Source organism: Uloborus diversus, chromosome 8 (assembly GCF_026930045.1).
Source record: "Uloborus diversus isolate 005 chromosome 8, Udiv.v.3.1, whole genome shotgun sequence".
Lineage (NCBI taxonomy): Eukaryota > Metazoa > Arthropoda > Arachnida > Araneae > Uloboridae > Uloborus > Uloborus diversus.
In genome coordinates, this window is record NC_072738.1 from 51,500,272 (window position 1) to 51,514,424 (window position 14,153).

The 14,153-nt window shown below is 35.1% G+C and overlaps 1 protein-coding gene across 1 annotated transcript in view; it reads right to left on the reverse strand.

The window, feature by feature from the left end:
• Positions 1-14,153, reverse strand: part of LOC129228361 (endothelin-converting enzyme 2-like) — a 238,409-nt gene that overhangs the window by 55,917 nt on the left and 168,339 nt on the right. The window contains 1 exon segment of the mRNA XM_054863040.1: positions 3,184-3,320. Coding sequence (XP_054719015.1) covers positions 3,184-3,320 — 137 coding nt within the window.

Here is a 14,153-nt window from a genome sequence, read left to right on the forward strand (position 1 = left end):
ACTTTTCATTCTGTAGGAATTTTTTAGAAAGTCTTTTTTGGTATTAAATTTACTGTAATAATCTTTAGAAGCTTTTCCAATATTAAATTTGGAATTCAATGTTTTTAAATGCAGTTATCGTAAATAACCATTCACAGTTAATTATTTTAAGATTTTTTTGGACATCTATGTCCAAATTTAATTTTTACCGGGACATCGAGATTTTGTCTGAAAACAGGAACTGTCCTGGTCAAACCTGGACGTCTGACAAGTCTAAGTAAAGCGTCACTCTGAGCAAAACTACTAAGAGAATTGATTTCATAAATTGAACAGCCCCAAAGAAAAATTGTATTTTCATGCCTCACGTGTTTGAAGTCTGAATCAATGAGACATTTTGGAGGCTAAAATAGTCAAACTTCAATAAAACAACACATAAGCAACTTAGCCACCAGTATTTTTTCTTCACAGTTTTTGTACATATTCTGGTAGTATCATTTTTGCAGTGGGGCAGAGTTACCTAGTTAAAAATATTCCACAATTAGGGAATTTTTGTTTTCTTTAGGAAAACATGTGGGAAAAAAAAAAAGAATTCGTTTCGTCTTTTGAATTCGCGTACTCGCATCTGGTAGAAACATTGTTTATATCAAACAGTGTTGATTTAGTTTTGCTGAACTTTATGGATTTTGCATTATGTGGTATATTATGTTACGTAATTTCGGTTTAATGTTCTGCGTGAGTAACTAGTTGATACGTGAAACGGGTAAAAATAAGTGAGTGTGATGAAGAATGTTCTTGGATAAATATGTACTAAGTTCATAGTTTAAATGTACAGAAGCAGAGTAGTAAATGCTAGTAAAAAAAAAAAAAAAACATTCGGCTATTTCATATCTCTCAATCGGCCAGGGACATCCAATCAAATCCAATATGAGTAAAAGTCCTTTCTTGATGCAGTCGCTTGTATTTATGAAAAAAAAAAAAAAAAAAAAGAGCGAACATGAAACAAAAAAGTTGGGGAATTTTAGAAGAAAATTTGGTTATTTGGCTAGAAAAGAAAAATTCAAGAGAAAAAATTATCGTGGTAAGTTGATTCATTTTATGAAAATATTAGTGTAAAAATAATTTTTAAATTTGTGGAATTTTGATATAAAACATCGCTTTTTAGGGAAAAATTGGAAGCGAAGTTTGGAAATCTGGATTTGTGTCAATGTGACCATCTGGCAACACTGCCGTAGGCAAGTGTTGGGCATAAATCAATTATTTTTTCAATTGCCTTATTAATTGATTAAAAAAGTAATTGCAATTAAAGTAATTGCAATTAAATCAATTGCAACACGCATGCTCATACACACTCCCCTACGCGCGCACGCCTTTACACACATAGACACGCCTACGTGCACACACGTAAGCCTACACACACAACTATACACACGTAACCACCCAGGAGGAGGGAATGCTTGGGGGGAGCCATTTCTGGAAACAATAACTCTAATCAGTAGGGTCTTGTCGCAACTCGTGATTGCGAAAAACATAATTTGAATTAAATTCGGAATTCAAATTAGAGTTTTTTTTTTTTTTTTTGCGCAATCACGATTGCTTATTGTTCTCATTTGACTGTTTTTGGCGTTACGCTGATTTTTCCCACCGCCACCCTCCGCACCATCACCGTGGACCGGCTGGCTCCTCACGATGCTGCTCCTATAGCGAAAGGCGTCTCCAGGTTGCATCCATGTCCTACAGACACGCGCATACATACACAACTAAACACACACACGCGCACATACAGACACACACACACAAACACATACACACACACAAACACATACACACACAAACACATACACACATACACACACAAACACATACAAACACGCATACAGACACCCACACATACACAACTACCCACACATTCATACATGAACACAGACACAAATACATATGCCTACACACACATACACATACCCCCCACACACACACATACACATAACCCGTACACACAAACACACACTCGTGATTGCGAAAAACATAATTTGAGTTCAAGATGTCAAAATTCAAATTTTTTTTTTTAAAACTGAAATACACCTTTTTTGAGGATATTTTGCTGGAGCCATAAGAGAAGATTTTGAGAAAAGGCATATGCTGCAGTAAATAATTTATTACTTGTAATAAAGTTACTGATATATGAAGTACACCGTCAGCAGAGTCATTCCAGGCGAGGAATGCAGTTTCGTGCTTATTAGCAGGCATTAGCCTGGCATAGGAACGTTACTAAGCTGGAGATGGAAAAACTTCTTAAGGAAGCCAGGAGTGCCAAATAAACTGGCAGCTAATATAGAATTAGCACAGACCAGACAAGTGACCGAAGCTATTCAACTCGAGTGTTTCATATATTTCTGCTTTAGACCTGGCTATTGGGTGGTTAATTTACTGAAAGTTACTGATATTTTATTGATATTTTATTTGTTGCTAACATGTGTATTTAAATAGTTAGATAGTAATATGGTACCCGTTTAGCGTTTACGTTCCAGGTAGACCTGTCGTCTGTAGAATATATTGTACAAAACCAGTAATTATTTATGAGTTAGTTTTAATTAAAATTCACAGAACGATCGACAATTGTTAAGTGTTGTAAACTACAATTAACAATTGACAATTGTTAATTGTAGTAAACTACAATTAACAATTGTTAATTGTGGAAAATTACAATTAACAATTAATTAATTGTTAACTGTGGTAAACTACAGCTAACAATTAATTAATTGTTAATTGTAGTAAACTACAATTAACAATTAATTAATTGTTAATTGTAATTTTTCACAATTACAATTGATCAATTGTTAGTTGTTGTGGTTACGTTTGCCAATTAATTAATTGTTAATCTTTAATTGTCAATGCAATTAAAATTTGCCCAACTCTGCCGTAGGCTGTCTGTAAAGTCCAATAAATCTGCATCCATGGGTGCAAGTTTACTAGTTCACCAATGAGTCATATGAACTGGGACTGCAAGTCTCATTCGTCAGTCGAAGATCTTAAAACTCTTTCACAGCAGCGCAGCTGGAGTCAGGAGCCGGTGATTTCCCTTAAGACTCCAGAGTCCGGATAAGAGAACTCATTATGATTTAAGCATTCGATGCATTCATTTAGTTTTCGTAAAAAGAATGAGCTAATATCATCTTAACAAGGAATTTATTAATTTCATATGCTTACCTGGGTGTTGTCCGGTTCAGGAGCACAACAAGATGCCGAAGATACTTTTCGCAATGTATCACAATGTTGAGGTCCAATTGGTCTGCCGACAACCCAATGTAATCAAATACGTAGCCAATTAAAATGCCCCACTTTATCTGAAACAATAAAAAATTGAAATTAACTTGCAGTTAAGGTGAGCAATTTAGCTACTCCCTATGTCTCGGAGTAATTGGCTCATTTGAACCTTTTTAAACTGATTACATTTCTCGGGAAGGGGAAAAAAAAAACAATCTTTAAATGCTTCTGGCACCATTTTTGCTGATTCCTACACAATCATAAAATCAAGTAGATTAATAGTAGGAGCGGTGTATCCCCTGAAATGTAAATAAACGTTAATGCTACGTTATAAACGTAATTAATTTTATTTTAAATTTTAATTATATTTGTCAATGTAGCTCGACTAAATATAAATATTTTGGGAAGTTTCTTTACTGAAGATCTGCGCTGCAACTCTTATGCAATACGTGATGTTTCCAAGATTTTTTGAAAAGACCTTTTTAAAAAAAGACCTTAATTTAACGTTTTTTGAAATTGAGCAAATAAAAATAGAATTAACTAATTCAGAGGATCTAAAAGCAGTAAAACGTTAGATGAGATATTGTTACATAAGAAAAAAATAGTTTAAAAGTCTACGAAGCACATTTTCATATGATCGGTGGAACAAGCACGTACAAATGCCGTATTGGGGCCGTGACTAATCCGCGCTTTTGTGCAGGAGCCTCTACACTCGACAAAAGTCACAGTATGGTGTGGCTTTAAGCCATCCTTTTATCATCGGTCCTTACACAGTTAAAACAGCAGGTTGCGTTTGGCACCTTTCAGGGGTGAAAAGCTTGTTCAGTTCTCCAACGGCACCTGATACGGAGCCGGAATGGCACCTCTTATTTAGGTGAAAAGCAGGCACCTTCTAAAAGATAGGCAGCGGGTGTCACAAGAAAGAACCTTCTGAGAGAAAAATAGCACCCTTACTGAATTCTACTGTAGGTCCTCTTCAGCCTCTTCCGCATTGTGTGTGTTTTTGAACACAGTTGTGTGGTTGTTCTTTTTTTTATGCATCTAGTTTTGATTCATGATATTATACGTTTTGGACATTTTTCACATTGAATTAAGTGCTGGAAATGATTAAAGTTTGTAATTACAGTATTTGATCATATTTCAGAGTTTTCAACATAGTTAAGAAACGTTCATTGCTTTAATTCATCTGATCGTGCTCTAACTCAGTGTTTCTCAACCTCTTTTGATTCACGACAGGTAAAAGCAAATGAAAAGAATTGCGGACCAATGAAATTTTTATCCTTTTCTTAAAAATAAATGAAATAAATAATAAAAATGAAAATAGCAACTCTGGGGCCGTTAAAAACTTGTCATAAAATTCTGCGTATTGATGAGTTTTTTTCCTAGTAATATTAAAAATAAATAAAACAATAAATATCAACCCCCTATACTTGGTATCAATAAGCTAACACAAATATATTTAAAATTAAAAACTAGAAGTTTTTCGATACTTTTAAAAACCAAAAGAAATTTCTAACGCTATATTATCGGCTTCACAAAATAACACCAACCAGATAACCGCTAACAGGAAATGATTCAAACACTTGAATGAAAAAGCAAAAAAAAAAGCTAGACGGAGAGAGATTTTTCAGTTCATTTTGTTTCCGCTGGCTTTTCTGTTATAATCTATGAAAGACAAGAATCATTTTCTTCATTATTTAATCTCACTTGTTGATTATTGATTATCTTATTGCCGGTAAATATTTTGGTGGTTAAATGTTGCTTATCGAGTACTCAAGAAAATAATGATAGATATTTTTAGTAGCGTTTTAAATGCTGGAAATATCACTACAGTAACGTTGAACAATAAAAAGCAATAAACGAACTTTTAAAAACATTTTTAACTATGTTTGAAAGCCCTGAAAGCTGCAAAGTGATCAAAAGCTGTACTTACATGTTATTTTGGAGTTGAATAAGAAAAGAAATCGAGCTACTTATCCTGCGTCCGCCATATTGAAGTGGTTGAATGAATGTTGATGTCAACGCGCATGCGTAACGATTCATTCTACGATTACCTGCTTTTTTTCGCACCCCTGCTGTGTTTCCTGACCAGTATGGCACCCTTGGGCACCATGCTTTCACCTTAGGGGGAATATATTCTCTCGTCTGGAATCCCTGGTTTTAACAGTGTACTTTTATGAGGAAAATCTTGCAAGTGGACCAGTAACCTGCATCGTTACTGCTGATAGGTATGCCAGTATGCTAAAGAGCTTCATGGTTCCACAACTGCAGCAACGAGGATGTCTCAATTCAACCATATTCATGCAGGATGGTGCACCACCCCATATTGGACTTAAGGTACAGCGTGTCTTGCGGGAACATTTCTCTGATAGCAGAGTTATTAGTCGTTCCTTTTCTACCATATGGCCCCCAATGTCCCCCGACCTCAGTCCTTGTGATTTTTGGTTTTGGGGATATCTAAAAAGTGTTGTGTATCAAGGACACATTTCCGATATCGCAACTTTAAAACGTTATAGGTGAGATAAATCAATTCCGATATGTTACGAGCCGCCGTACTCTGTAAAAACGATTCAGAAACATTCCTGGAGAATAACACGCAGCTGATGTGCCCAATTTCTGCCAGTAACATACCTTGCAAAAACCAGGAACGTTTTCCGCTAATATTCAGTAAGCTTCCTGAAATTACTTCGGAAGCCTCGTTAAAAATTCAGAAATCTTCCTGTTTGATGCCTGTCGTGTCTCTGTACTTTAGAATAAACTTTGGCAGGTGTAAAATTATAGCTTAGTCCCTTCTTGATTTATTAAGAAAGCTCCATAAGCAGAATTGCCAGCAAGTACGGATAATTTTACTCCCCCTGCAGTTCTTGCCAAGCAGCGCAGTCCATACTGATTCGCTCCCTCTGGGAGCTTAATCAGTATGGACGGAACTTAATTGAAATAAAGTCGATTTACTTTATAAATACGCTAAGTTAATCTCTAAACTGGGAGCTAAAAATTAATTTTCAAACCAGTGAGAAGTGTGCATTCGTGCAACTTGTAGCAATTCAGAAAACTTTTTGACGATGATTCTTGATTTTTCCAGGAAGTGTATAAAAACCATTAAAAACCCAAAACGTTACACGGAAACACTCAGTAACGCTTCGGAATTTTTTTACAGTGTATAAAATGTAGTGCATCGTATGCAATTCTTGGAATTTCATAATGGTGGTCATATTGAGCCTCATTTGCGAAGGAAAATCATTTATCTTAATATTCGCTGGTTGCTATGTCGTAAAATAATTGATGTTAAGTTGAGTAAATGGTCACTAAAGGTGAATCTAGAAAGATAACTTAGTGCTTAAATTCAACAAAAATATATCGGGAAATGTTTATTGTAATAAACCTCATTTTCTTATCTTATTTTTTTAATTTGTATTACTTAAATCGTCTTCATCTACAGAATAAAATAATCAAACATCAATCAGGCAACACATCTAAAGCTTGGTCACCAGTCTTTTGCAATAAAGCTTTTGTACAAATACTATTTCTTTCACCCGATGGGTTTTGATCCAAAATGTCGAATGAGTCAGCTCTTTTTAAATGGGAACCTTAGTGAGAACCAAGTGTCTCACGTGCAAAGCTGCAGCTATCCAGATCCTTATACACTTCCATTGGGAGCTAAATCAACCTAGATGGGACGTAATCGAACTAAAGACGACACACTTAATAAGTACACTCAATTAATATTTTAACTGGGAGCTAAAAATATTTTTTTCAACAGTGAAAAGTCCTCATTCGTGCTACATGAGTAATTCAGGAAACTTTTTTGCAAAGATGCTTGATATTACGGGAAAATAGGAGATAACCCGTGAAATCAAGCAACGTTGCACAGAAATTATCAGTAACTTTTCGGAATTTTTTTACAGTGTGATAAGTATACCTCATAATTTCTTAAATGAAGCAAAGTGAAACAAAAATTCACGATAATTTTATTCAAATCATAACACCCTTACGAATCCACAAAATTCCACGGAAACATACTTTGCATTCACACTCAACAGTTAAAACTATTTTAAATTGGAACTTTCCTCATTTAAAGCCCTTTTGTATGCAAATGAGCATCATCCGTAAGAGAACAAGCGTTGCGTGTACGCAATAAACATAATTACGCATTTCAACAGCCGCGGAATATTCCTAAGTCTCTAACGAGCGAAACCATGCAATGGGAGAGGATAGATTTACAGAAAGATGACGTAAATAATAATAAATGCTCTGGAAACATTATGATGGAAGTTTTTTATATATTAATAACTAACAAACTCTTGAAAAATGGAAAACTTTGATTGCTCATAGTATTTTATCCATGAAAAGTTAGTTACTGCTTTTAAATACTTATGTATTATTGGCGCAGCGAAAGGTGGGGGAGGGGGTTGTGGGTAAAAACATCCCCTATATTCATTGGTTTTAACATAAATGCAAATTCTAATACAGAAGTTTATGCATATGAAAGGGCTGCTTTGATTAAAAAACCCCCTTCAGAAGGTATTTTTGATCAAAAAACACCCACCAGAAGGTATGTTTTGATTAAAAACGCCCATCCAGAAACTATTTTTCATGAAAAAACTCTCTCCAGAAAGTAATTTTGAGCAAAAAAACCCCTTTCAGAAGGTATTTCTGGCTGAGCTAGTGATGCATTTACGATTTGATGATTTCTTTTAATAATTTTTTAGAAAATTCTGGGTGTTTAGTAATTATTCGATAACATTCTATTACCACGTATTATATCCTTCCCTCCTTTCATCAGAAACAAATTATTTTCAATTAATCCAGGTTTCGCACATTTTTAAGCCACGCCTCATTTTGAAAAGGACTCTACCACCAGTATACCAGTTTGCGATTCATTAGGTGGAACAGTGGTGCCCAATCGACGACCCGCGGGTCGTATGTGGCCTGCGAAGTTGATCCATGAGGCCCGCCGTTGCGTTATTCTTAAACCTTCGAAAACAACTGATCATTTTCGTTCGATATTATGAATGACTGGTACAAGTTTAAAATCAAGTAGTCAAAAACTGGTTTCTAAAAATCATGCAAAGTTCGTATGAATAAAATAAGCATATCAATGATGACATCAATTTTTGATTTGTTTTTGTTTCTTTTTTTTTTTTTTTTTTTTTTGTCTTGATTTTCCATGCTATCAAGAAAAAAAATTAAATTATATATTTGTTCTGGCCCGCAATATTCATCTTTATATGAGGTATAGAACTTAAAATTTCGCCGAATGAAGGTAATTTTGCCAAATGGAACTCCAAGTTTTGCCCAATTTAACTTCAACTTTCATTGAATGATGATAATTTTACTGAATAGAATTCATAATTTCGCCGAATGAAGGTAATTTTGCCGAATGGAACTCCAAGTTTTGCCCAGTGGAACTTCAACTTTCATCGAATGATGATAATTTTACTGAATAGAATTCCAAACTTCGCCGAATTAAGGTAATTTTTCCGAATGGAACTTCAGCTTTCATCGAATGATGATAATTTTACTGAATAGAACTCCAAGTTTTGCCGAATAAAGATAATTTTGCCGAATAAAACTCCAAATTGCTCTGAATGATGATAATTTTTCCGAATAAAATTCTAACTTTCACCGAGTGGTGCTAATTTCGAAGAATGGAACTCCAAATTTTGCCAAATGGAACTTTAAATTTTATCGAAAGATGATAGTTTTACTGAATGAAACTCCGAATTTTGCCGAATCGTCAGATAAAATTTGCCAAACAATGAAACTTTTGGAAGGTCACGATGACCTCCTGTTAGCTCTAATCGGGGTTCCCTGGGTGGAAGAGACCTTATCAAATAGGGCGTGGCTTAAGATAGTGCGAAACCTCGATTAGTTGAAAAACATTTGGTTCTGATTTTAAGAAGAATGTTTTGTTCAGTAAATAATTGCTGATGAAGGACAGGCACCTCGAAACCTCTGAAAAATGTTTAAATGAAAACATAAAAGGATCAATTTTAATATTTCGTGCAAAAGTATTCAATTGTATCAATTAATTAGAAACAAAATTTTGACTTAAACGGAACGACTAATTTGGAGTGCGATATTCATCAATTACACCGCCAGCTCAGATATTCCATCCCAGGACTGCAGTTTCGTGCTTTTTAGCACTCATTAGCCCGGAATAGGATTCCCATGAACTGGAGGCGAAAAATCTCTTAAGCGAGCCAAGAGAGCCAAACAAACTGATAGCTAATGCAGAATAAGCAAACCAGATGAGCGACCGCAGCAATGGTGTGGTTCAACTCAAAGATTGATGGCAAAGCTAAGGTCTTTTGTAGTAAGTTACCGCCCTAAAGCCAGGGCTAAGGCAGAAATACTTAAAATACCGCCAGCTCAGTTATTCCATCCGAGGACTGCAGTTACGTGCTTTTTAGCACTCATCAGCCCGGAATAGGAATCACATGAGCTGGAGGGAAAAATCTCTTAAGGGAGCCAAGATATTTGCATGATATTACTCAGTGCTCCATAGCAGTGGTGTACAATCATTTTCTGCCCGAGGGCCGCACCTCATAGTAAAATCATTCTGCAGGTCAGAGAACACACATAACATTTCAAAATGTTTCATTCTTTTCTAAATAACATGGGAAAAAGAAAGGCAAGTACACACCAGTAATTGTTGTTATCATTATACTTAATGCTGATTTTATTACATGCATTTTTTTCAGAAACGATTTCTGAATATTTAACACCAAATTAGTGACATTGTCGCAAGTCGTGCTTTTGTAACAACAACGGGCCACACAGATCATTTTTCTGGTCCGTATGTGGCCAAAGGGCCGTAGGTCGAGCACCACTAGATACTCGACTGGAAGTCAAAAACTTTGATTGTTCAAGTTGTAGTCTGTCAAACTGTTCTTAATAAATCATAAATATTGACTGCATAAAACGCAACGCTGCAAAATGTTTCAACACATTTTTTGCAATTTCAAGCATTTTCTCTTTCTCTCTTTTTTCTTTTTTCCCCGTTTAATAAAAACTTGTACTGAAATAGGATTTTCGTACGGAAAAACATTACTTTCAAAATGCTTGCACATATTTATGCCTCTCCTTCGATTTTTGAACATAATCTCATCTAGCCCAAATCTTCTACCATAACGATATCAGTATAAAAATCATTTGTGATTCGAAAACTAGATTTGTATTTTCCGAAAATTCATACATTTATTAATAAGAATTTGGGGGCAAATTTTGTATTAAAGGCAATTAATTTTTTTCAATACTTAAATATCAACACTGAAACATAAGGTATTGTCACACTGTAAAAAAAAAAAAAAAATCCGAAATGTTACGGTGTATTTCCGTGTTACGTTTCGGGATTTCAATGGTTTTTATCCCCTTCCTGGAAAAATCGAGTATCATTGTCAAAATATTTCCTCAATTGCTACAAACTGCACGAATGCAGACTTATCATTGTTGTGAAAAATATTTTTAGCTTTCAGTTTAAAGATTAACTGAGCGTATTTATAAAGTGTATCCTGTTTCTGTGCAATTACGTCCGTCTAGTCTGACACGATGTCCGAAGGGCGCCAAAAAGTCTTTGGTTTGGACTATGTAGCTTCACAAGAAGCTTAGCTTCGGAAGAGTGGCAGGTGAGTAAAATTCCTGATACTTGTGCAATTCTGTCTTAGATATAGCCATGTTTGTAATACTGCTTTTGGAGCTTTTCTGAAAACCCAGGAAGGTGCAAAACTGTTGTATTATACCTACCTAGGTTTAATCCGAAGTTCTAGAGAAATGACTGGCTTTAAATGGAGAGATTTCTGAATATTTCAGAAAGCTTGCAAGATAAATTCAGAAAAGTTGCTGTTTTTTTGTAAGATATACTGGAAAAAATTGGGCACATCAGCTGCCCAATATATTCCAGGAACGTTTCCGGTTCGTTTTTACAGTGCATGTTTAGAATTGTGGCGAACATTTTTTTTTGTCCTCATGTTAGAAGATTTGTGCAAAGATATTGATATAGATTAGAATAAACTAATAAGTAATAGTTAATTCATTAATTTGATCATAGAATATTACATTGTCAACTATTCTGAGGTCGCATGCGAAATTTCAAATCGAACTAATTGTAAGAATCGAAAAAGGAAAGCTTTTTTTAATACGGAAGGATTGCTTTTCCCTCTAGAGGCCCTGGTAACTACACCACGACTGCAAACCCTACTATGTTATTACTCAGGCACGTTAGGACCAGGGTTGCCAGATTTAAGAACAGTAAATACGGGAGAGGCTTCTAGGAGTGAAAGGGAGGGGGGAGGGGGGGGGGGGGATATTTGAGGTTGAGGGCAATTACTGGATATAGTGTATTTTAAGGGGTGCTTTCCGACGTAGAACGTCTATTCACGATAAATCTGAAAAGTATAATCGTAACCTTAAAAAATGTCGCCGATAAAAATCGTTTTAATTGCGCATGAGCCGAGCAGAGATATATTTCCAACATTATTCAATGAGCAAAGAGGAAGCAATCATTCGGCTCCTCATGGTCTGCCACCAAAACAAAAATCAAATTAAAACGAAAATAATTTATGCGTTTGCGACCACGTGATTTTCTTATTGCTCTTTATTTCACATTTTTTGTTGAACTTGATTTTTCCCCCCTTAAAATAATGTCTCGTTTCGTAAAATATTGTCATCAGCTAGAATACGGGACTTGAGCCATCCCGTGTGGAAGTTCCCCGGGACAATTTTTCAAATTCCGGGACGTCTGGCAACCCTGGTTAGGCCTGTTACGAGCCCCGACAATGGAAATATACCATGGCTACTGCATTATTAAAGTTATACTATGGCGCTTCGAGATAACTTCTGACGGGGGCACAAAATTAGTGTTTGTAAAAAGCCTCGTTGCAGAAAACTGGTAATCAAACTTTAGATGTGTTGCCTGATTGATATTTGATTATTTTATTCTGTAAAGGAAGAAGATTTAATTAAAAAGAAATAAGGTGTGAAAATGAGGTTCATTGCAGTAACATTTCCCGATACATTTTTCTTGAATATGCGAACTAAGTTATCTTTCTAGATTTATTTTAAATGAAATTTTACTCAATTCCCCACCAATTGTTTTACGATATAGCAACCAATGAATATCATACCGTATTTATGAACAGTAGAAATAAGGTTGGAACAAAATCTATCTTGAAACCAAAATGTCGGTTAAGTCTGCTTCTCCTTTACAAGGAGTCGTTTTTTTCATCTATTAGGATGTAATGAGCAGAAAATGTTTTGAAGTGACGTCATAAAATATATCCACTATCCATTAATCGAAATGATACACGACATTAAAATGAAATATTACAACACTGATTCGCACAAAATTGCAGAGAGCTGCATGCCCTCGGAGTTGTAAGGAGCCCTTTTTTGAATGCAGAAGAGTAAAAGAAAATAAGAGTGAGGAAAGCAGGTTTGCTTCACCAATAAAGTACTGCGATGGTTACTGGACTTGACTGAAAGATCAGAACCATAAGAAGAAACAAACTCTCCCAAGGCGTGGAGTTTTATTTTCAGTCTTACTTTATTTGTCTTACAAGTAAAATAATACAAATTCTTTTTACATTTTTTACTACTGTTCACTTTTTGTAGTCTCATAATACAGGGTGTCCCAAAAGTGACCGATCACTTTTAAAAATCAATTAGAACTAAACGGGTAGAGATAGAAATACGCGGTTTGTTGCAATATGCTTAGGACAACAGAGAATGTTCATACATACAAGCAAAAAATATTAGTTACAATTTTCGACAATAGATGACGCTGGAGGTATTTAGAGGAGGCTTCAAGTGTGTCTGTCTGAAAATATACTGTTTTTTCAAGCATATTGCAAATAAACTGTGTATTTCCGTCACTGCCCGTTGAGTCTTTATTGATTTTATAAATAAACCGGTCATTTTAGCGATCTTATAGACTGCGTTTTCTTTTATATCTTTTAAACTACCTGTAACGCTATCTGTTGACGAACATTGTAATTAATCTTTTGTGTTTATATGTATGAAATTTATTGTTTGCCTACGCCTATTGCAACAAACTGCGTCTTTCTATCTCTACCCGTTTAGTTTTTATTGATTTTTAAAAGTTACCAATCACTTTTGGGACACCCTGTATAAGAACAATACTAGTTTTAGGAAGAAAATGTCCTATTTTCTTTTGAGATACTGAGGCGAAAATAGTTTAAATGAGTAGTAACTTGCCCTGCCGTTTTTCTGTACTGATCAACAGAAGTTACTGTGCTAAAAATGTACATAAAATTACATTTTGACATAGAAAGGTTTAACTTTCAGAAAGAAGGTTTATTATCGGAGAAAATTGGGAATAATTTGAGGAATTGCTGAAAATTTACTCTTAATTTAGTTTGATTTAGCTGAACGAAAATTATAAATCTACACTAAATCTTACACTGATAAGTAAAAACCTATAAAATCGAAAGGTTATACTTTCATTTTCTTTGAATAAAGACTTTTCATGACAATCACTTCACTCTTAATCCTTCCATTCTTTCATATATCAGTATCTAACGAAAACACAACCGGAATTTAACTTTTACATTTAATAATCTAAACGGTAATTTCAATCCGAAGGATTAAGTTTCCTAGTAGAAGTCTATCTGCTCTTTTCGCATTGTACTTCAGAATAATCGCTTCAACTGCAAGCAACGGAATTTGCTCTCTTTTCGAACATTCCGTACATTAAACAAATCATAACCTGCCACGAGTAGCAAACGAGCTTGAAATTCCTGTTTCGAAGGCTAAAGCGATTTGCCAGGATGAAAGCGGGGAAACTAATGGTATTGGATGCTAGAAGAGAACTTACTAAAATGTTGTTCTCGTAAGTTTGTTATTGAAAGATTGATTTGAAGTGAATTAAGTGAAGCGGAATGAACTTCTCCGCA